Source organism: Cherax quadricarinatus, chromosome 2 (genome assembly GCF_038502225.1).
Source record: "Cherax quadricarinatus isolate ZL_2023a chromosome 2, ASM3850222v1, whole genome shotgun sequence".
NCBI lineage: Eukaryota > Metazoa > Arthropoda > Malacostraca > Decapoda > Parastacidae > Cherax > Cherax quadricarinatus.
This window is the reverse complement of record NC_091293.1, coordinates 56,341,219-56,366,508: the sequence shown is the minus strand read 5'-3', so window position 1 is coordinate 56,366,508 and position 25,290 is coordinate 56,341,219. Positions and strand designations below refer to the sequence as shown.

The 25,290-nt window shown below is 39.3% G+C and overlaps 1 protein-coding gene across 6 annotated transcripts in view; it reads left to right on the top strand.

Annotated features, from left to right (window-relative positions):
* The window catches only part of pico, a 571,549-nt gene that overhangs the window by 496,357 nt on the left and 49,902 nt on the right, over positions 1–25,290 (top strand). For all 6 annotated transcript variants that reach the window (XM_053784277.2, XM_053784363.2, XM_053784200.2 and 3 more), the window contains 3 exons: positions 918–1,026; positions 22,028–22,180; positions 23,059–23,214. In XM_053784277.2, the coding sequence (XP_053640252.1) occupies positions 918–1,026; positions 22,028–22,180; positions 23,059–23,214 (418 nt within the window). The remainder of the gene's footprint in view (positions 1–917; positions 1,027–22,027; positions 22,181–23,058; positions 23,215–25,290) is intronic.

Below are 25,290 nucleotides of genomic sequence, written 5' to 3'. Positions count from 1 at the left end.
TAATATAAATTAGTACAGTACTGATAATAGTATTATTAGGAGTTTGTGATAATAGTAACATTAGTATTATTAAGAGTACCAGTAGTTATACTGTGCTAGAATTATTAGTAATATTATTATTATTATTCATGGGAAATTTTTTAAACTTGTAAGGATCATACAGCACTTGATGAATGGGAAGTAGTTATATTTGATCCAATCAGAGGGATTATTATTATTATTATATTTGTGGTAGGAGTGAACTCACAAGGATCATACAATGCCTGGGGAAATGGGAGGCAATCAGGTTTCATCCAAGAAAGGGAAAGGTCAGGTCCAATCAAGAGCTCCAGAAGTTTTATGTAGGAGGGACTTAGGAGCGACAATCTGGTTAGAAGAGGAGACTAGAAGACTGGCCTTGAAGCTGCCGTTATTATTTTATTTGGGGAGGGGGGGGGGAGTTGGAGCTGATGGAATTGTTGGGAACTGAAGACTTCCTTGGCCCCACCCTGACTTTTTGCACTGCCCTTTTGTCCAGTACCTTGGATCAAGAACTTCCCCTGAGGGGCCAAGGAAGGGGTGGTCAGCTCTAATTCCCTGAGTAAAGAGCTGTTCACCAGCATCAAAGCCACCACCTATTTGAAGGGTCTTAATATTGTTCTGTAGTAGTAGTAGTTATAGTAGTACATTTTGTAGTATAGTACTGTATTTTTATTATTGGTATTATTATTATTAATAGGATATGGCCTGTATTTACCTAACTTCTAAGAATTTGTATAATTTTAATTAACTGTTTTCCTTAGGGGTTGAATCTAAAGGTGACCTCAGTTTTCACAAACAGTTCGTTTGTTGTGACCTTTACCAGTGTTTTTTGTTGTTGCTACTAATTGCATTTGCCTCATTTGATGAATAATAATGGATATGTTGATCATTGACAGGGTCTGGAGCAAGTGGGCGGCAGTGTGGGTGTGTCCGGCGTGCCCCGGCGTGAGAAGCCACACCCACCCAGGATAGACGCCCACCGCTTCTCCAGGGCCAACCTCGAGGGTGAGAACAGTACTATACAATCTTGTGATCCTTCACACATCCTAGCTAAGGACACCTGGTTAAGCTACTGGCAGGCTGAATGAAAATTTGAAAGTTAAACTCGGCTCATTTTATTAATACTGTACAGCTTCTTCTCACTTAGTGACGTACTCGTTTACTGACACCTCAGATTTACGACAGGCTCTCTGACCAGTATTTATATTAGAGCTGATTTCCTCTATTCTGTTTATTTCAATATACAGTAGACTACTGTATAAACATTTAAAAATATACCAGAAATGTTATAAATGGTGCAAAGGTGACATTAAAACAATATCAAAGATGGTTGGCACAAACCCACTACCGTTATAGTATGCTCCTCACTTAGCGACGAATTCATTTAATGATGTGGTCTTAGGAACGGAACTCCATCGTTAAGTGAGGAGAGGCTGTAATTGTTAATAGCAAAAGTAAAAATAAAAAGGTTACTTCATAAAAATTACTAACAGTTTATGCACATTAAAAACCATTTAAATATTGAAGAAATGCTAATAGTGGTACAAATTCACTTTATTTTTTTATTATTTTCAGAGTTAAGAATTTTACTTACATTTTCTCATTTCTGCTAATCAATTTATATTTTGAGGCTATATTTGTTAATTTCTGAAGTGTACTGGAAATGACTGGTCATGTCCTGCCTTCCATTGAATGTCTTGTAATTTTTACTGTATATGGTACATGTTGTACCCAAACATGCATCATCTTACTGAAATTCTTCATAAATGTAGTGTGAGCATTTCACTTTAGAGAAGGTGTATAGAGTCCATTTTTTAAAACAACCAGTCCTGCAGCACTTTGCACTATTTCTTCTGCCATCATTAAGGTAGATGCATCTGGGTTTGTGGGATACCTTTGGCAACCAGGATACCTCTAGTTGCATATGGAATAAACCTTTTTGACCTTCAGTACAAATCTGACAATTGCTTACTAAAGATTTAATCAGTGAAAATACTGCACTTGAAAATCAGCATTTATACAGTTGTTATAAATTATATTTATATGTTGGGTAAACAAACACGTGAGAAATTCAAATCCTTTTAGATTGAGCATCTAAGATCTATTTAGGCTTTCCAGGTATACCCTATTCAGATATTAATTCCATTTGATTCTTTTTTTTTTTTTTTTTTATTATCACACCGGCCGATTCCCACCAAGGCAGGGTGGCCCGAAAAAGAAAAACTTTCACCATCATTCACTCCATCACTGTCTTGCCAGAAGGGTGCTTTACACTACAGTTTTTAAACTGCAACATTAACACCCCTCCTTCAGAGTGCAGGCACTGTACTTCCCATCTCCAGGACTCAAGTCCGGCCTGCCGGTTTCCCTGAATCCCTTCATAAATGTTACTTTGCTCACACTCCAACAGCACGTCAAGTATTAAAAACCATTTGTCTCCATTCACTCCTATCAAACACGCTCACGCATGCCTGCTGGAAGTCCAAGCCCCTCGCACACAAAACCTCCTTTACCCCCTCCCTCCAACCCTTCCTAGGCCGACCCCTACCCCGCCTTCCTTCCACTACAGACTGATACACTCTTGAAGTCATTCTGTTTCGCTCCATTCTCTCTACATGTCCGAACCACCTCAACAACCCTTCCTCAGCCCTCTGGACAACAGTTTTGGTAATCCCGCACCTCCTCCTAACTTCCAAACTACGAATTCTCTGCATTATATTCACACCACACATTGCCCTCAGACATGACATCTCCACTGCCTCCAGCCTTCTCCTCGCTGCAACATTCATCACCCACGCTTCACACCCATATAAGAGCGTTGGTAAAACTATACTCTCATACATTCCCCTCTTTGCCTCCAAGGACAAAGTTCTTTGTCTCCACAGACTCCTAAGTGCACCACTCACTCATTGTTGTAAAACCTTTTTAATTTTTTTTTTCAGTGCTCATGGTCATGTGAAAGATTTATTGGATCTCATACTGTATTGTATTCTTAGCCTCAAAAGATGATTTTCCTAAAACTTGTCACATGTTATGTTGTAATGTTCTTCGGGTACATAATTGATACATAATTGTTTTGTAATGTACATATATACATGAAAGAATAAACTTTTAATTGCTTTAAGAGAGCTGCGTGAAGAGATAGGAGGTTAAGGATGTTGTATGATAGGAGTGGTGAGGCACAAGGTGAACAGTGACAGTGTGTGTGCATGCTTCACCAGCTCTAATGAGCATTGTTCTTTCCACAAAACATGGAGCCAAGTCATGCCACACAAACTGTCTATTTTGCTATTCTGATTCATGATGCTCACCTCTTCGAGGATTTGCAAGACTTGGCATTAAACATTGTTAATTGTGCATGACACTTTTAAAGTAATGGTATAATACACTAAAATATAAGTTAGGCAGTTCTCTCATTTGCGAATAAACATACAGTACAGTAATGTTCAAGTTAATAAAGAAATTTAGGTTGCGGTAATGTATTACGCTAACAGGTTTAGTGAATCAAAAAGGTTATATAAAAAGGGCCTGCAAAACACTGAAATAGGGGTTTATTCAATTTAAGACAAAAGAAATTACAGTGGAACCTCAAATTTTAAACGTATCGCTTATCGAACTCTTTGAAAATCAACCACTTTTTTCGAACCAACTTTGTCCCCATTATCGAACTTGCCCCTTTTTTTGAACCGCCGGGCACCGGACCTGTCCACCAGCCTGCTCTGTCCGCGTCCCTGCGCAGGCGCCGTGAGCCAGTCTGGCTTTGTTGATGCTTGAGTGGACACTAACCTGCAGTCTCATTCAAACATTTTACGATTAATTCATCGTGTTTAGTGCTTGTGGGACTGTGAAATAAGCTACCATGGACCCAAAGAAACTTGCTAGTGGTACCCTATGGTACACCATAGATGTGAAGAAGGAAATAATACAGAAGTATGAGAGTGGTTTGAAACTTGTTGAGCTTGCCAGGATGTATGGGAAAAACAAGTCAACCATTGCTTCTATCCTGGCAAAGAACGAACAAATCAAGGAAGCTGATGTTGCAAAAGGTGTTAATATGCTAACCAAAAAAAAGACCACAGACAATCGATCAGGTCGAGTTGTTGCTGGTGTGGATCAAGGATAAAGAGATGGCAGGTGATAGTGTTTCAGAGATGATTATTTGTGAAAAGGCAAGGAAGTTGCACGCCGATTCAAAGATTAAGGAAATTGGCGCCAAGTGGAATAATGTCCAAATGTTTGTGGAGAAGTACCACCCTGAGCAAGCTGAAACAAGCCATCTTTGCAACAAGTTCATTGACAGAACCATGTCCCATTTTAGGGAAATCTTAGAGATGCCATAAACAGAGGACTGTGGACAGTTATTTTGTGAGACGGGTCCAGTGACTCTCAAGCTGATTCTAGTGACATTAAAAGACAGAAAAGGGAAGTAACCCCAGAGAGGGCTTTGATACCTAAAGTCCTTATGGAGGGGGATTTCCCTTCCAAACACTAACCCCAACTCCCTTTCTCCTCCTCCCTATCTTCCAGATGCCATCACCAATCTTCAATAAAGGTAAGTAAAAATGTTATTTTATGTTTATTTAAATTTATTAATACATAATTGTACACCCTATTTGTTGTGTGTATATAAAACTATAATTAATCTCTATAAAATGTATTTTTTTTTTTTGAGTATTTTTGGGTTTCTGGAACGGATTAATTGTATTTTCATTATTTCTTACGGGAAATATTGCTTCGCTTTTCAGACTTTTCGAATTTAGAACTAACTCCTGGAACAGATTAGGTTCGAAATTTAAGGTTCCACTGTATAAACTGTATAAGCATGTATGTGTGAGTGAGCACCAACAAAAAACTGGCTCTGGTGGCCTACTGCTCAGGAAACAAGAGTGGCCAGTACTTGCCCAAGTACAGGCCACTCTGGCCCGTGCTTGGACGAATGTCAAAGTCATTGGGGCTTGGCCTGATACTTAAGAAGTCAGCTTTGTATTTGCTACAGCCAAAATCCGGAATTACGTTTTTTTGTTCATTTTCTCTGATACTACTTTCAGTGTTTGTTTGGCCAATTTTTTTTTGTCAGAAATTGTCAAAATCTGTTAATGAGATACTTTACTATTGGTTGTAAAAGAAATGTGATTTAAAGATAACAAATGTGCTGTAAACTCTTTATCCCAGTTGCTCTATGTAAAGGACTAAGATTTGGAAGAGAAGCAGCAGAAGTTATTAGAAGAGAAAGGGTGTTTGAAAGAATACAGAAAAAAAACAAAGTGATAAGAATAGGGGCAGAGAATGAATATTGGAAGGACCAACCAACCAACTTAAATTAGTAATAATCCCATAGAATTTGAAAATGAAATAGAAATCATGTTCGTTCACCAAGCACCTGGATCAGATTTATGGAATTCCTTGTTTATAAAAAAAAAAGTGCAAAGCACCACTAACACGAGCTTTCAGTATTCTTTGGAGAAAGAGGTTAAATTTAGGTAAAATACCAGAGACTAAAGAGTGGAGACGTAGTTCCTTTGCATAAGGGAGGTAATACAATTGCAGACAGGCGATCTTAACAATGTAAGACAAGCAACCGGGGGGGTGGGGATGGAAATCTTTAGCTCATTTCCATCCCCCTGTGGCTAGTCTTGCATAAAGGAGGCAGTAGTGACTGCCTTAAAATTACAGACCTAAAATCCCACATCACAAAAGTCTTCAAGAGAGTGACGAGATGCCAAATTACAATCTTTATGGAAGAGCACAATCTGCACAACCCAAACCAGCACGATTGTAGAACTGGATGATCATGCCTGTCACATCTGCTAAACCATTATGGCAGAATTATGGATGCACTGGAAGAAAACCAAAATGCAGATGACATATACACAGATTTTGCAAAGACATTTGATACATGCGATCATGGGGTGATTGCACACAAAATGAGGGCCATGCATCATGGGGAATGTAGGCAGATGGATTTTTGAGAACAAAAAGGCACAATACCATGACTGGAGCAATACACAAATAACCTGCACATAGAAAAGCTTATGATGACATTTTGGTCTGAATGGCTAGTTTTCAATCTAGGGATTATGTGCCAAGTATAAGAAAAGGGGTACTTTCAGAAAAACCCGTGGATAATCAAATCTATTGTCAGATTGTCCATCAGTACAAATGTTGGATAATTGAATTCCACAAATAAGGAACACTTGAATTTGTGGGGTTGACTACCCTGTGTCGTAGCTCCAGATGGCACTTAGCCCTGAAACCGTCCAAATGTAGAGCAACGTTGACGTGCGTAGCGCTTCGACCTTGATTTTCTCCACTTGAAAGCGTGTAAAATTGGATGTAGATCTACGTTCGGAGCACTACGCACGTCAATGTAGATCTACATTTGGACAGTTTAACCCTTTCAGGGTCCGTCCCGTAGATCTACGGCTTTACGTTCAGGGTCCAAACCGTAGATCTACGCCATGAGCTCAGCTCACTCTGATAAACTGTGAGTGGTACATTTGGGCCTAGATATGAGAGAATACATCTATGTGGTATGTGTGCACCACATAAAACAGATCCTGCAGCACACTGTGTATAATGAGAGAAAAAAAATGAAATCATGATTTTTCGATTAAAACAGCAACTTTGCAGTGTTTTTTCGTATGTTTTTTTATAGTTGTATTTGCGATTTCTTGGTCTCATTTGATAGAATGGAAGACATATTACAGAAATAGAGATGATTTTGATTGGTTTTAGCACTGGAAATGGCTTGAAACTGAGCTCAAAGTAGCAGAAATGTTAAATTTTTGCCGATATTCAAGAGTAAACAAACGACCTCACACGTCTAATACACACCAGCTGGTGGGTCTAATATACATTCACAAATATGGTGATGATATTTATACAATTATTACAGTATTGCATAACAGTAAATCTTCTATTTTTTGGTGTGAATAAAAATTCATTATGTGAATAAAAAATCAAAATGGAATTTATTTGTAAAGCCTCAAAACATAACTAATGAACAGAGGAAATGTTAGTTTAGTGCCAGGAATGCCTACATTGTTCATTCTGGACCCTATTTTGAAATTGGAATATTTTGAACTTTGTGTTAAATTGGCCAAATTAACAATTTCCGATCACTTTATTTTGTAGTTGAAACAGTTGACTTGGCGATTTCTTGTGCTCAATCGATAGAATAGAAGTAATACTAGTGAAATAGCTAAGAATTTGGTTGATTGGAATAATGTAATTGGCCTAAAATGGGAGTCAAAGTCGGCAAAATCGCCGATTCGTAAATATCGCTGACACATCAAAATTCGCGAGAGCATAATTTCGTCAATTTTCCACCAAATTTCGTACTTTTTGTTTTATTACCTTCACAAAAAGATTCTCTACGATTTCATAAGAAAAAATAACAAATTTTTTTTTTGAAAATTCTTGGACACTGGTGCGTGACTCCAGATTTGGGCCTTGAACCCTGAAAGGGTTAAGGGTTAGATGGCTGGGAAGCATGGTCTTTGAATGATGTAGCAAGGAGATAGAGGGCAAAGGGAATGTTTTATATGAACATTATGCAGAGAATGAAGAAATGAGATGGCATGATAGTGAATTGAAGGTGGTCTACCTACCTGCCTAGAGTCTACCTGGAGGTTATTCTGGGGATCAATGCCCCCATGGCCCGGTCCACGACCAGGCCTCCCGGTGGACCAGGGCCTGATCACCCAGGCCGCACGCAGTCCAACATACGAACCACAACCTGGCTGATCCGGCACTGACTTTAGGTATCTGTCCAGCTCTCTCTTGAAGGCAGCTAGGGATTTATGATAATTCCCCTTATGCTTGGTGGGAGGCTGTTGAACAGTCTGGGACCCCGGGCACTTATGGTGTTTTCTCTTAGTGTACCAATGGTGCCCCTACTTTTAATTGGGGGTAGTTTGCATCGCCTACCCAATCTCTTACTTTCGTAGGGAGTGATTTCTGTGTGCAGATTCGGGACCATTCCTTCTAGGATTTTCCAGTTGTAGATTATGTTATATCTCTCTCTCCTGCATTCCAACGAGTACATGTCAAGTGCTTCCAAGCATTTCCAGTAGTTAAGGTGCTTGACAGAACTTATACGTGCAGTAAAGGTTCTCTGGACACTTTCTAGATCTGCAATTTCACCTGCTTTGAACGGAGATGTAAATGTACAGCAGTATTCCAGCCTAGAGAGAACAAGTGATTTGAAAAGGATCATCATTGGCTTGGTATCTCATTGTTTTGAACGTTCTCATTATCCATCCTGTCATTTTCTTTGCACTTGTGAATGTTTGCACTTGTGGATGTTTGAAGGGACGGGGGGAAAGGGTTGTAAAGAAGGTTTGAAAGAAATATGTACTGTATTGTAAATAAAATAAATAAATACTTCATTTCCACATGATTCAGTACATAGTTTTTACAAAATTAGATTACAGTTAACCCTTTCAGGGTTGACAGACCCTCTCAGAAACTTGTTCTACGGGTCGACCAAATTTAAAAAAAAAATGTATTTTTCTTATGAAAAGATAGAGAATCTTTTCCCGATCATAATGACACCAAAAATTTGAAATTTGATGGAAAACTTACGGAATTCTGCTCTCGCGAAGTTAGCTGTCTCGACCATGTTTACGCATTGGCGATTTTGCCCACTTTGAGCTCTATTTTTGGCCAATTCCACTGTACTCGTCGACAAAAATCATGAATATTTCGCTAGAACTCCATTTTTTCTATCGAATGAGTGCAAGAAACCACCCATTTACCAATTTCAACTATCCAATACAGTGGTCAGAATTTGGCAATTTTGCCAATTTCACACAAATTTCAAAAGATGCCAATTTCCAAATAGGGTCCAGAATAAACAAGAAAGACATTCCTGGCACTAAAATGACATTTCCTCTGTTCATTAGTCATGTCCCAATGCCCCTCTTACATTCTTTTGCTTTCCACTTTGAATTTTTATTCTCACAAAAAATAGAAGATTTACTGTTATGCAGACTACTGCATTAGTGTAAAAAATGGCATAAATAATATCGGTGCACTTGTGAAAGAATATTAGACGCTTAGCATGATTTGTTTACTTTTGAACTTTGGTAAAAATATTGGACGCTTAGCATGATTTGTTTACTTTTGAACTTTGGTAAAAATTGAACATTTCTGCTACTTTGAGTTCAATTTCAAGGTACTTTTCATTGTAAAATCAGTCAAAATCATATCAATTTCTGTAATATGTCTTCCATTCTATAGAATGAGACCAGGAAAACTAGAATACAACAATAAATACCATACAAAAATACAGTGCAAAGTCGCTGTTTTAATCCAAAAACACAAAGTTTTTTTCTTTTTCTCATTACGCACTGTGTGCTGCAGGATTTTTTTTATACTGCGCACACTGACCACATAGACCCATTCTTTCATATGTAGGCCTACCAGCTTTCCCTCACTAGATTTGAGGGCGCTAGAATTTAGGCATACTAGTACGTCAAAAACCCTGGTGCGTAAGCCGTACTAGTACTGCCGAAACCCTGAAAGGGTTAATAGTATATGTGGAAAGCCCTTGGTTATGTAGAGCATTTCTGGTTTCAATGTGCAGCAAGCATGTAAATACAGTGGTACCTTGAGTTACAAACTTAATCCATTCCAGAAGGCTGTTCGAGTGCTGATACTGAATGAACTTGTTCCCATAAGGAATAATGTAAATTAAATTAGTCTGCCTCAGACCCCCAAAAATACACTTACAAAGCACTTACAAAAGTACACTTACATAATTGTTTGAGTTGGGAGCTGTTCGAAACTCGAGGCACCACTGTATGTTAGATCATATCTGAGTGAGTGGCTTGTGGGAGTTAGTGTGACTACTGGAAACAGTAATACACTAGGCTCACATGATGTCCAGAAGAAACATATTAACACAGTGGGCTCTTACATGATGTCCAGAGGAAGCATTAATACAGTAGGCTCTTATATATTGCACAGCTTTTGCTCCTAAAATTGGCTCTATATGTAAATTTGTGATACATATATCATGACTCACAAAATGGTAATAGCATGACTGCAAACAAATCACAAAACAGTCCATGCTAACCTCTCTATGGTGTACAGAAATATACCTAGTTGGATGAATCTTATTTGAGTCAGCTGGCCCAGTGGTTAACACTGGCTTGTGAGTTTTAGCACTCATTTACCATGGGTTCAAACTCTACCAGTTCTGTGATTTGTTTCATGATGTATGTTTTAATTAACATGGGAAAAAATAGGGTTACGTACTTTTCCACAAAAAAAAAAAAAATTGTTAAATTTCTTATTAGAAATAATAGTATTGACAGCTTACATTGTAGATGCCATTGCCTGTTGATCTAGAAATGTGTGTAGAAGGTTCAATGTTACCTTACTAGACCTAGTTGGATGCAAGGCTTAGACACTCCTAACAAGGGTTGCAAGTCATTCCTTGACATTATTGGGTTATCATAAGTTAAATTTACATTGATATGAAATTTTTTTTTTTCTTATGAGCCATACAGATTAGTTACAGTAGTTATACCTTTGTATTGATTGAATTTTTTAAATTATCTTATTATAATGTTGATACAGTGTGATGCTTTTTAAGGCTCAGAAGAAAGTCACTAATTATGTAGATGCATTTCTTGTAAACTAATCATGAGGCTGACATTTTGCTTGTATCTAGGCCTAGTATGTAATTTAAGTTAGTATAGCTTGGGTAGTTCATTATAATCTTAAGTACAACGAGGTAGGTTGCTAATGGAGAATCAGTAAATTACAAATAAATTACATTGACATTACATTACATCACTTCAGTGACATGCATTTTATGGAGTGGTTAAACTTAGGTGGTAAAAATCTAAGTTACAGAGATGTAATGGATATAACATTTATGTGGGATTTAGTAAGTGCTTTTTAACAATATTAATAAAGATGTGGGCAGATGGGGAACTTTTGGCATTTTCAAGCAGTGAATTGCAAGTTGTTGGTCTTTTATTTGCATGTGTTCTCTTGCAACTCTCCAGATGGAACTTAAGCCCTGGACTAAAGTGTGAACTGATTGAACTGCAGACATAGTGTGCATAGTAGAAAGTGTGAACATTTTAAACATTAAAAAAATTTAACTAAACTTTTGAATAAAGGATGCACAGTATGTGTTGGCTGGAGCCTCAATGAATAATTATTGTGAGAGATGAGTTTTGCTGAGTAACAACATTTAAACTGTTATTGATCCCCCGACATACACATACCATGGGTGAAGTATAGATAGATTACAGAGTAGTACAGTGGACCCTCGACTAACGCTATTAATCCGTTCCTGAGAGCTCATCGTTAGTCAAAATTACCGTTAGTCAAGTTAATTTTCCCCATAAGAAATAATGGAACTCAAATTAATCCATGTAGGACACCCCAAAGTATGAAAAAAAAATTGTTTTTACCACATGAAATATTAATTTTAATACACACAAACTGAAGAAGACATGCACAGTTACATGACACTTACCTTTATTGAAGATCAGGTGATGATTGATGGGATGGGAGGAGGGGAGAGTGTTGATGGTCTTAGTGTTTAGAAGGGGAATCCCCTTCCATTAGGACTTGAGGTGACAAGTCCTTTTCCGGGGTTACTTCCCTTCCCTTTAAATCTCTCAAACCAACCTTTGCTGGCCTTAAATTCACTCCCATCACCACTAGTTGCTGGCATTTTTTTAATTAAATCGTCATGCAACTTCCTAGTCTTTTCACATATGATCGCTTGAGAGATGCTATCTCCTGCTATCTCTTTTTCGTTTATCCACACCAATAACAGTCTCTCAACATCTTCGAGTACTTGCGATCTCAGTTTCGAAAACATAGTTGCACCTTTGGCAAGAACAGCTTCCTTGATTGCCGTTTTCTTGCCCTCAATAGTAGCGATGGTTGATTGGGGTTTTGTGTACAACCTGGCCAGCTTGGAGACACGCACTCCACTTTCATACTTAGCAATGATCTCTTTCTTCATATCCATAGTAATTCTCACCCTTTTTGCTGTAGGGTTGGCACTAGAAGCTTTCTTGGGGCCCATGGTGACTTATTTTGCAGGTGCAATCACTAAAAAGGCTGTGATAATATGAAATGTTCCGATTGTATGCTTGGAAGTGACCGCGGTGGCTGGCTGGCTTGTAAACACTGGCCAGAAGTGGACGCCTCTCAGACGGAACGAATAGTGTTGGTCGAGTTTTTTAGCGCTAGTCGAGGCAAAATTTTTGCGTTAAAATGTATTGCTAGTCGGATTTATCGTTAATCGATGCCATCGTTGGTAGAGGGTCCACTGTACAAAGTGAGCAGGGATGTATGGGGGACATAATAGTGCATTTCTGACACAGTGTCCACTAATTTTTTATTATATTGTATACCAAATATACCATGATGAAGTACACCATGTATTCCTTCCATTAGAAAATGGGGAGGGTGTTCCTGCCAGAGAAAATAGGCAAGGCTAATACAATACCAGTGACCATCATAACATAAAATTTTCATTTTAAAATATGCTAAAAAGTAGAGAAAGAATTCTACTCTACCTTAAATTCCTTCATACCTGAGCCACCTTTTTAAAACTTGATGGCATAAAAGCTGAATCAGAACTGTGAAGGAATATACAGTATATAAAAAAGAAATAGGGACATGATATTAAGAAGTGCAGTATGAGAGAGTTTACTGTATTTATAAAGGTACTCAGGAAAGCCAGTTTGCAGGCTTTTTGGAGGTGGAAGAGCAATGCCTACTTTTATGAACACAGATGGGGAGGTTGCAGTTCAGTGGGTTGTCATTGGACTTGATGTCTGTATCCTAGAATGGCAGCTAGGGATTGACTGAGTGATGGTCAAAGCTTATGCTTTGGCTTAACCTTTTTTTTTTTTTTTATGGAAAGCAGCTGGTTTTAATAAGATCGTGTGTCAACTAAGGGATTAGCAGTTACAATAACAACGAGATGTTTTCCTCTTTGTTGATGTGGACCCTCTTCATTTAGACATACATAAGGGAGGTGAAAGTGTATAAACTAAGGGAGGAGGAAGTTCGGGTGAGATGTAAGCGACTATTGGCAGAAAGGTGGGCTAGTGCAAAGATGAGTAGTGGGGGGGTTGAAGAGGGTTGGAATAGTTTTAAAAATGCAGTATTAGAATGTGGGGCAGAAGTTTGTGGTTATAGGAGGGTGGGGGCAGGAGGAAAGAGGAGTGATTGGTGGAATGATGAAGTAAAGGGTGTGATAAAAGAGAAAAAGGTAGCTTATGAGAGGTTTTTAGAAAGCAGAAGTGTTATAAGAAGAGCAGAGTATATGGAGAGTAAAAGAAAGGTAAAGAGAGTGGTGAGAGAGTGCAAAAGGAGAGCAGATGATAGAGTGGGAGAGCCACTGTAAAGAAATTTTAATGAAAATAAGAAAAAATTTTGGAGTGAGTTAAACAAGTTAAGAACAATGGATTTGTCAGTTAAAAACAGAGTAGGGGAGTTAGTAGATGGGGAGATGGAGGTATTAGGTAGATGGCAGAAATATTTTGAGGAACTTTTAAATGTTAAGGAAGAAAGAGAGGCAGTAATTTCATGCACTGGTCAGGGAGGTATACCATCTTTTAGGAGTGAAGAAGAGCAGAATGTAAGTGTGGGGGAGGTACGTGAGGCATTACATAGAATGAAAGGGGGTAACAGCTGGAACTGATGGGATCATGACAGAAATGTTAAAAGCAGGGGGGATATAGTGTTGGAGTGGTTGGTACTTTTGTTTAATAAATGTATGAAAGAGGGGAAGGTACCTAGGGATTGGCGGAGAGCATGTATAGTCCCTTTATATAAAGGGAAAGGGGACAAAAGAGACTGTAAAAATTATAGAGGAATAAGTTTACTGAGTATACCAGGAAAAGTGTACGGTAGGGTTATAATTGAAAGAATTAGAGGTAAGACAGAATGTAGGATTGCGGATGAGCAAGGAGGTTTCAGAGTGGGTAGGGGATGTGTAGATGAAGTGTTTACATTGAAGCATATATGTGAACAGTATTTAGATAAAGGTAGGGAAGTTCTTATTGCATTTATGGATTTAGAAAAGGCATATGATAGAGTGGATAGAGGAGCAATGTGGCAGATGTTGCAAGTATATGGAATAGGTGGTAAGTTATTAAATGCTGTAAAGAGTTTTTATGAGGATAGTGAGGCTCAGGTTAGGGTGTGTAGAAGAGAGGGAGACTACTTCCCGGTAAAAGTAGGTCTTAGACAGGGATGTGTAATGTCACCATGGTTGTTTAATATATTTATAGATGGGGTTGTAAAGGAAGTAAATGCTAGGGTGTTCGGGAGAGGGGTGGGATTAAATTTTGGGGAATCAAATTCAAAATGTGAATTGACACAGTTACTTTTTGCTGATGATACTGTGCTTATGGGAGATTCTAAAGAAAAATTGCAAAGGTTAGTGGATGAGTTTGGGAATGTGTGTAAAGGTAGAAAGTTGAAAGTGAACATAGAAAAGAGTAAGGTGATGAGGGTATCAAATGATTTATATAAAGAAAAATTGGATATCAAATTTGGGAGGAGGAGTATGGAAGAAGTGAATGTTTTCAGATACTTGGGAGTTGACGTGTCAGCGTATGGATTTATGAAGGATGAGGTTAATCATAGAATTGATGAGGGAAAAAAGGTGAGTGGTGCGTTGAGGTATATGTGGAGTCAAAAAACGTTATCTATGGAGGCAAAGAAGGGAATGTATGAAAGTATAGTAGTACCAACACTCTTATATGGGTGTGAAGCTTGGGTGGTAAATGCAGCAGCGAGGAGACGGTTGGAGGCAGTGGAGATGTCCTGTTTAACCCTTTCAGGGTCCGTCCCGTAGATCTACGGCTGGTCGGTGAGTGTCCAAACCGTAGATCTACGCCAAAATTCTAGCGCCGTCAAATTTAGCGCGAAAGCGCTCATAGGCCTACATATGAGAGAATGGGTCTGCGCCGTGGGTGTGCGCCATAAACAAAAAATCTAGGCGCCTGCATAGCATTGTGGGAACGCCGGCTCAGTCACCCTTGTTCACCATGTCTCGTCGCAAGTCAGCTCTCACTCCCCGGAAAATTGGGACTCTCCTCTTCCTATCTGATAGTTCTGACACTGATGGAAGTGGAAATGAAGACGAATTCTACGGCTTTGATCAGTTAGTGACCGAAAATAATGACCAGGATATCGATAATAGTGCAGAAAACCCCGACGATCCTCGACCTTCTACCTCTGGTGTGGGCACTCGTGACTCATGGTCGGGTGTTCCTAAATGTAAGAGAAAACTAATATTTTCCCGTGGCCTGGCCTCTGACTTCAGTAATGACGATGATTCTGACGTGGATTGTGATTTTATTGCGCTCGACGATCATTCGAGTAGTGATAGTGAGGAAACATATTCACCAGTGAAGCGTCGGTATGTTCGCCGCCGCATGCGCTCGGGTAGTGTACCCTATGCTGTGCCCAGGGGACGGAGTTCATCCCGGAGTACATCCCGGAGTACATCCCGTGGCCCTACACCCGTTTTAGGTAGTGATAGTGAGGATGATGTGGCTACACTTGGCATGGATGGGCCACAGACATCAGTGGATGGTGTTAGTGGGGCTGGTGGTCGTAGTGGCACCGCCATGCGTGACTCGCTGTGCCACGTGGGAACCCACGCTGCTGACTCGTCAGTTCAAGGACAAAGCGGAGCGTCACCCACCAGCCCGCCACAACCACCCGTACAACCAGCCTATGATGTCCAGTATCCACCAGCAAACCGTATCTGGGATTGGCAGCAAAATCCCAATTTTGTTCCCAGCCCTCACCACTTTGATGACTCGCAAAGTGGAATTCTACCTACCTGTCCCCTTGGAACCACGGCCAATGAACTGGAATTCTTTGAATTATTCTTTGACCAGCCATTGATGGAAATTATTGTCAGGGAAAGTAATAAGTATTTTCAGTACACCATGGCAAATACGATCTTATCACCACAGTCAAGACTACACAGGTGGAAAGAGACGACTTTTGCAGAAATGTATTTGCTTTTTGCAACAATAATGCTTATGCCTCACGTCTATAAGCATAATATAAAAGCATACTGGTCCACAGATCGGCTAATTTGTACCCCATCCTTCAGTGAAATAATACCAGTGAACAGGTTTATCTTACTGTTACGTATGTTGCACTTCTCTGACAAAACCAGGCCTGACAGAAGTGACAGGTTATACAAGATTAGAAATGTTTTCATGTATCTCAAACAAAAGTTCAGGATATACTTTTATCCATTCAAGAATCTTGTAATTGACGAGTCTTTGATTTTGTTCAAAGGTAGACTGTCATTCAAGCAGTATATACCGAGCAAGAGGAACCGCTTTGGTATAAAATTGTTTGTACTCTGTGATTGTGACAGTGGCCTGGTGTTGGATATTGTTGTATACACGGGTAGTAAAACATTGAAAGATACCAAGATGTTATTGGGTATATCAGGTGACGTAGTGAGAAACATGATGGCACCTTATCTTGGTAAGGGCCATACATTATATACCGATAACTGGTACACAAGCCCATTACTCAGTGATTTCATGCGAGTGAACAAGACAGATGTGTGTGGCACAGTGCGTTCTAATCGTAAACATATGCCCAGGCTCAACGCAGGTGTTCGTGGTGATGACGTGCAGGTGTTTACTGCCAATGACATCATGGCATTACGGTGGCATGACAAACGAGATGTCACATTGTTGACAACCATTCACCGTAATGAAATGCAAGACAGTGGGAAAGTTGATCGAGTGACTAATGAACGTATTCGAAAACCAGTGACAGTGATTGATTATACACAAAACATGCGCTTGGTTGACAAGTGTGACATGCAGATTGGTTTTGTTGACTGTGTTCGTAAGAGTTACAAGTGGTACATGAAACTTTTCTTCCATCTCATGGACATTTCAATGCTGAATGCATATAATATGTACCAAATAAAGACTGGTAACAGACCACCGTATGGTGAATTTTGTTTGTCTGTTGTCAGACAACTCATAATGAAGTACCAGGTAACAACACCTGCAATACAACATGGTCCTCGAATTCATCACAATATACCCAAGCGTTTGAGAAGAGAAGGTGATCATTTCATAATACAGCTTCCTTCAACTCAAAAGAAATTTGCTCAGAAGAGATGCATTGTCTGTGCACAAACAAAACGACGGCAACAAAGACGCAAAGACACTCGGTTTATGTGTGAGGAATGTAAGGTGCCTCTGTGCATGGTGCCTTGTTTCAAGGAGTTCCACAAGCTCCAGCAGTTCTAAAACCATGTCCAGTGATTGTAAATATGTAAATATATGATAGAACATTAGTATTATACAATATTTGTGCATGTTTATTGTAATAAACAACAGTGGTAAACAATAATATGATGATAACTTTAGTGCGGTTATTGTGTTCAATACAGTGAGTTTATATATATACATTATATACAGTATTGGTCTCTCAGGCCCCAAATGTTAGTAGGAATAGAAAAAAATTGGAAAAGAAAAGAAAAAACTAAAACAACAAAATAATATAATACGCGTATGTGGAATTCGTCGATGTTGCCGCCACCACATCATTTTCTACAAACTTCTTGGCACTGTATCTCGGTAAGTACTGATCAGATTCTAAGTTTTTTTGTTTTATTACCTTCACAAAAATTTCTTTTTTTTTTTTTATCACACTGGCCGATTCCCACCAAGGCAGGGTGGCCCGAAAAAGAAAAACTTTCACCATCATTCACTCCATCACTGTCTTGCCAGAAGGGTGCTTTACACTACAGTTTTTAAACTGCAACATTAACACCCCTCCTTCAGAGTGCAGGCACTGTACTTCCCATCTCCAGGACTCAAGTCCGGCCTGCCGGTTTCCCTGAATCCCTTCATAAATGTTACTTTGCTCACACTCCAACAGCACGTCAAGTATTAAAAACCATTTGTCTCCATTCACTCCTATCAAACACGCTCACGCATGCCTGCTGGAAGTCCAAGCCCCTCGCACACAAAACCTCCTTTACCCCCTCCCTCCAACCCTTCCTAGGCCGACCCCTACCCCGCCTTCCTTCCACTACAGACTGATACACTCTTGAAGTCATTCTGTTTCGCTCCATTCTCTCTACATGTCCGAACCACCTCAACAACCCTTCCTCAGCCCTCTGGACAACAGTTTTGGTAATCCCGCACCTCCTCCTAACTTCCAAACTACGAATTCTCTGCATTATATTCACACCACACATTGCCCTCAGACATGACATCTCCACTGCCTCCAGCCTTCTCCTCGCTGCAACATTCATCACCCACGCTTCACACCCATATAAGAGCGTTGGTAAAGCTATACTCTCATACATTCCCCTCTTTGCCTCCAAGGACAAAGTTCTTTGTCTCCACAGACTCCTAAGTGCACCACTCACTCTTTTTCCCTCATCAATTCTATGATTCACCTCATCTTTCATAGACCCATCCGCTGACACGTCCACTTCACAAAAATATGCTCTTTAATTCTGTAAGAAAAAATAATTTTTTTTTTTTTCAAAATTTCTTGGACACTGGTGCGTGACTTCAGATTTTGGCCTTGGACCCTGAAAGGGTTAAGGGCAATGTGTGGTGTAAATATTATGCAGAAAATTCGGAGTGTGGAAATTAGGAAAAGGTGTGGAGTTAATAAAAGTATTAGTCAGAGGGCAGAAGAGGGGTTGTTGAGGTGGTTTGGTCATTTAGAGAGAATGGATCAAGTAGAACGACATGGAAAGCATATGAATCAATAGGGGAAGGAAGGCGGGGTAGGGGTCGTCCTCGAAAGGGTTGGAGAGAGGGGGTAAAGGAGGCTTTGACTTCCAGCAAGCGTGCATGAGCGTGTTAGATAGGAGTGAATGGAGACGAATGGTACTTGGGACCTGACGATCTGTTGTAGTGTGAGCAGGATAACATTTAGTGAAGGGATTCAGGAAAACCAGTTATTTTCATATAGTCGGACTTGAGTCCTGGAAATGGGAAGTACAATGCCTGCACTTTAAGTGTGCCCTGTCCCTCAATCACAACCACAGGGGAGTGTGACAGAGCAAATACTCACTGTTACTACCTGATGCAGATACTGTGTACTCCAAAAAAGAAGTATTCTCAGAAAAAGTGTGCTGTGTGTGCTAACACCACAAGGCAACCCCAACAGTGGAAGGACACACGATTCATGTCTCAGCAATGTGGGGTGGTACTCTGTATGAATCCATGCTCAATGGAGTATCACACAATCCTGAACTTCTAGAAACATAAGTGGGACCTGTAAATACCTTGTATATATATCTGTAGACAATAGTATGTGATTGAGCCAAGTGTACAAATTCATCTAGCAGTGTGAACTTGCATGTTTGACAGCATGATAATTTCGTACCAAACATTTGTGTCTCGACAACAATTCAAATTCAAAGTTTATTCTCTATAAGGATTACAATGCTGAGTTTACAGAATTTGGTTATTGTGTGGTTTACATGTAGTAAAATAATTACAGAGTGTACCACTAGAACACCTAGCATGGCTAGGCATTTCGGGCAGACTTAAAATGAGGTAAGTTGGTATTATGGCTAAGTGACTAAATACTAGTTTGTGAGTTTAGCAATGTGAATGCTTTTGTTTTGGCACTATACATAGTTTCAGTATTGGAGTATAACAGGCCAACTTATGACTAGTTAAGATTCATTATTTTGAGATTGAGATTGATATTTCTGTTTATGGTCAAATGGGTGAGTGAGTGTAAGTGTTAACCACCAGGTGGTATTTGTGTAATTAAAACATTATCATCATAACATCAAAGCTATGAAAATTACAAAAGAATTGAAAAGATATATTTTTAACATTTCTGTGAGCGGCAGCCCTCCATTTTTCCCGTCACCTGAGCATTCAGCGCCAACTTCATGGCCTTATATCTCAGCAAGTGCTTGCCCTCTTTTTTTACAAAAAAAAAAAAAAAATAAATAAAAATATTCGGAGTGCTAGCAGTGAAAACGTAGATCTATGTTTGGACAGTTTAGGGGTTAAGAACCAGCTACAGTAATTCCTTTGCTAAATGTAATTATCAAAAGTTTTAAATTTAAAGGACATTGTAGTAAATTTTATATTAGAATTAAATATTAACTAATAAAATACAGTAAATATTGTGTGACTGGAGGTTTGTTGTAAATACTGTGTCACTAATTGTCCAGGTAAATGTTATTATAGCCTTGTTTAGCAAACAAATCAGAATTTCTTGACTAGTAGTGTAAATAGTCTTTTTTTTTTTTTTCCAACAAGTCGGCCGTCTCCCACCGAGGCAGGGTGACCCAGAAAAGAAAGAAAATCCCCAAAAAGAAAATACTTTTATCATCATTCAACACTTTCACCACACTCACACATTATCGCAGTTTTTGCAGAGGTGCTCAGAATACAACAGTTTAGAAGCATACACATATAAGGATACACAACTTATCCCTCCAAACTGCCAATATCCCAAACCCCTCCTTAAATTAAGGGGCAGGTACAGGTGTAGCACTGCTTTTTTACTATCTGCTTTATGACACTGAGGGTGAATTCTGCATAGCATAGTCATTTTCCAGTCTTTATTTTGTACATGTTGAAGGCATTGAGCATTGCATTGTCTACAAGGTGGAAAAATACTAATGTACCACTTGCGACTCCTATGCACACAATCAGTGAACCTTATTTGCATGTCACACTTGTCAGCTAGTCGCATATTGTTTGTATAGTCGAAGGCAGCAACCCTTTCCAGGTAAACTCCAAGTTTACCTGGAGAGGGTTTCGGGGGTCAGTGCCCCCATGGCTCGGTCTGAGACCAAGCCTTGTGATGGGTCAGGGTCTGATTAGCCAGGCTGTTACTGCTGGCCGTACGAAACTGACGTACGAACCACAGCCTGGCTGGTCAGGTACTGACTTTAGGTGCCTGTCCAGTGCCTTCTTGAAGACAGCTAGGGGTCTATTGGTAGTTCTCCTTATGTATGCTGGGAGGCAGTTGAACAGTATTGGGCCCCAGGCACTTATTGTGTTGTCTCAATGTACTCATGGTGCCCCTTCTTTTCATTGAGGGAATGTTGCATCTCCTGCCGAGTCTTTTGCTTTCATAGGGAGGGATTTTCGTGTGCAAGTTTGGTATTAATCCCTCTAGGATTTTCTAAGTGTTCGTTTTACTGAGGACAAGGAACTTCATAACTTTGTAATTTTGCCAGTTTTATACAATTTCTAGAAATTTCAGTTTGCAAAGTATTCAGAATAAACACTGCAGGCATTCCAACCATTAAAACAACCTTGTCTTCATTCGTTAGTTACGTCCCTAGGCATTGACTGTATAACATTTGCCCTCCATTTTCAATCTGCCTTCGCATAAAAAATTTATTTTGCACTATTTCTTAAGTAAAATATAACGAAGAATGATTGGTCTTGGTTTAGGTCATCTCAATATTTGAAGTAGACCCATTCAAATCCCATAAAACAAATGAAGGGGGGGGGGGAGGGTCGACCCTTCCTCAGGAAAATCGCAAAAAAAGAAAAAAAAAATTCCTCCACTTTGAAGACTCTTTCAAGCTACTTCTGGTCTGTAGCCAATACCAAGAAACAGTCAGTAAAGCCATAAAAAATACTCTAGAAAACACCTCTTTCAGAGTTTGCTATTCCAATTATGCACTGTGAGAAGGGTATTTTTTTTTCATGCTGTGCACACCCACCACATAGACCCATTCTCTCCTGTCTAGGCTAAAATTTACCACTTGCAGCATATTTGAGGCATAGTGCTTAAAACATAGGTGTAAGAGAGCGACACTGGCATCAGTAAAGTAAACCTACACGGGAAACAGTGAAAGGGTTGAAGGGTATTCAAGAATTTCAGTGATGGAACAATGTAATAATTTCTCATTTTCAGCTTGTTGATGCATTGATTTTTATTTAGTAAATTTTAATATAAAAGTTTTGTTATGTAGCTTTTCTAATTTTGTTTGCATCTGTCACCAAAGATTCTGGAGATGTTGAATTAGACACCATCCTTGGAGAGCTGTGTGCCCTGGAAACTCAATTTGAGTTTGAAATCTCCTCCAAGAGTTCCACCTCAGCTTCCAATCTAACCTTACCTTCTACAAGAACAGCTACTTCTGCTACTCATATTATAGGTTGGTATGATATTTATTTTTTGAACATATGTACACAAGCATACACATACACTCACATACATAGTTATGCTTTCTCATAAATGTACATATTCATATACATACATGCTTGTACACATACTTGTACATATACATACTCGTACACATACATACTTGTACACATACGTACTCGTTCACATACATACCTTGAGTTTACCTGGAGAGGGTTTCGGGAGTCAACGCCCCCACAGCCCGGTCGGAGACCAGGCCTCGTACACATATACGTGCAATACAATCGCAGACAGGTGATCTTAACAATGCAAGACAAGCCACAGGGGATGGAAGTCTTCAGCTCACCGGATTTCCATCCCCCATGATTTGTCTTGCACACGTATACATAATCACTGGAGTCCAGGAGCTGAATCTCGACCCCTGCAACCACAATTAGGTGAGTACATATGCATACACCTGCACACACATCTGCATGCACACAGAAGTGGATCTAGCAGTGACCAACAAAGAGGCAGGGCCAGGAGCTGTGAATCAACCTCTGCAACCACATATAGATGAGTAAATGCACATACACAGTACGCACATATATATAATTGATTAAAAAGGGGATACTGGCAATAGTCAGACTAGTGACTGAGGTAAGACTGGGTGAGACATGACAAAAGTTTGGAATGAATAAATTGTAATGGAGGAGGAATGAATTGGAGAAGATGGTGGTAGTGGGTTAAGGTAATTGAGATGATGATGGTAGTGGGTTATGGTAATTGCAAGAATTGTGGATGAATGGTCAAATAGAAACCTTATTTAAAATGTCAGCTTTATTTAATAAGCAGCAGCTTATAAGTTGCTCATATAAAAATTCTTTTGGCTAAGTATTGTGACATTTGCAGATAAGATGCAGCCCAAGCAGCAGCAGCAGCAGTCACAGCAAGCACCATTGCATGCACAACAACAAAGACAGAGTCACTCTCGTAGTAACTCTGGAAACACAAGACAAAAATTTGAACCTCTGAATGTAGAAATAGATGTATCCACTACTAACATGGGTAAGTACAAAAAGAGTTTATTGGCAGTCTTTCCTTTATCATCTGTGTAGTTCAAAAGTATCTATTAAGGTATTATATAATATTAAATAATTTGTAGCAGCAGTACTATGCTTATGGTCTTTGTCTTTCTGTTTTTCATATATTGAAATTTTCCACTGGTTGTTACATATACTTGTTGGATCCTATTCTAGCAACCTAACACTGTTTTGAAAAAAGTTTTTATTATACTGTATTCTATTGTTTAGTTTACAAATGTGACAGTAATGACCAACAGCTTTCTTATGTACACTAATGATTGCAGTGGTTATCATGCATCATCTCTTTCCTTCTCTCGCTGACAAGCTCTCCACTCTGATTTTGTACCATGATTAGATTTTTTAATGTGCAGAGACCACAGTCCCACTGCATATAATGTGCAGATACCACAATCCCACTGCATGTAATGTGCAGATACCACAATCCCACTGCATGTAATGTGCAGATACCATAATCCAACTGCATATAATGTGCAGATACCACAATCCCACTGCATAAAATGTGAAGATACCACAGTCCCATTGCATGTAATGTGACGATACCACAGTCCACTGCATACAGTGTGAAGACACTAAACTCCTATTCCATATAATATACAGATACCACAATCACACTGCAGATTTCACTATCCTGCTGCATATATCACAGTCCCACTACATAATAATAATAATATCATGTAGAAATAATTATATTATTATAAGTACATGTACAAGGTATACAGGCCTAGCTGGCATCAGTGACATACTACTATATAGAAAGCCACTTGTTATGCAGAACATTTTGGGCAAATTAGGTCAGTTTTGTCCCAGGATGCGACCCACACAGTCGACTAACACCCAGGACAACAGGTGTCTTAAGGAAACATCCTAATGTTTTCCAGCCATACTGGGGATTCGATCTCCAGACCTCAGTGTGTGAGCTAAATGCACTAGCTGATGTGCTGATGCCACAATCCTGCCGCATATATAAAGTTTGTTTTAAATGTAATTATGAACAGATTTTAACAGGCATCTATCTGTCGGTTATTAGCACTGTAGCGCACACGCTTCTCATAATAGTGCTGTACTGCCTTAATATAATCCTCATCTGGCAGTCTTTTGTTAATAATTGCTCCAGATCCCATTCTCTGTGTGCTATGAAATCCATGCTTCTATTGAATTTCATCATCCATCTATCCCTTTACTTTCTTGGATTATTCGGGTATAATAGACAGAAAATGTTGGTATAGGTTTACAAACACTAAAAGATTATTATCCCTTTTCTCCCCAAAAATTATATAATTTTTCAAGTGTACTGTTCAACTGTACAATTTTTCTTTCTGACAGCTGAGGTTGCTTTCAGACCCCCACCTTTTTTTATTATTATTATTATTAAATTCGTGGGGGAGCACTAAACCTGCCGAGATTCCACAGTGCCTGGGGGATGGAAGGCATTTGATTTAAGGGATGAGAGGGCAGGGTCAGTTCCTTGGATTAAGAGCCTCTCACCAATATCAAGGAACAGCCTCCCTTGAGGGGGCTATTTCTTTGAGAATTGTTCTTTTCTTAATGACATATGTAATCGTTTTTTATTTGTATGTATAAAATCCTTTATTTTAACCCTTTCAGGGTCCGTACCATAGATCTATGGCTTTACGTTGTGGGTCCAAACCGTAGATTTACGACATTAGCTCAGCTCACTCTGATAAGCTGTGAGCAGTAAATTTGGGCCTAGATATGAGAGAATACATCTATGTGGTATATGTGCACCACATAAAACAAATCCTGCAGCACACATTACATAATGAGAGAAAACCGAGACCATAATTTTTTATTAAAAGAGCGACTTTGCAGTGTTTTTTCGTATGTTTTTTATAGTTGTATTTGCGATTTCTTGGTCTCATTTGATAGAATGGAAGATATATTACAGAAACAGAGATGATTTTGATTGGTTTTAGTACTGAAAATGGCTTGAAACGGCTCAAAGTAGCCGAAATGTTAAATTTTTGCCGATGTTCAAGAGTAAACAAGTGACTTAACACGTCTAATACACGCCAGCTGG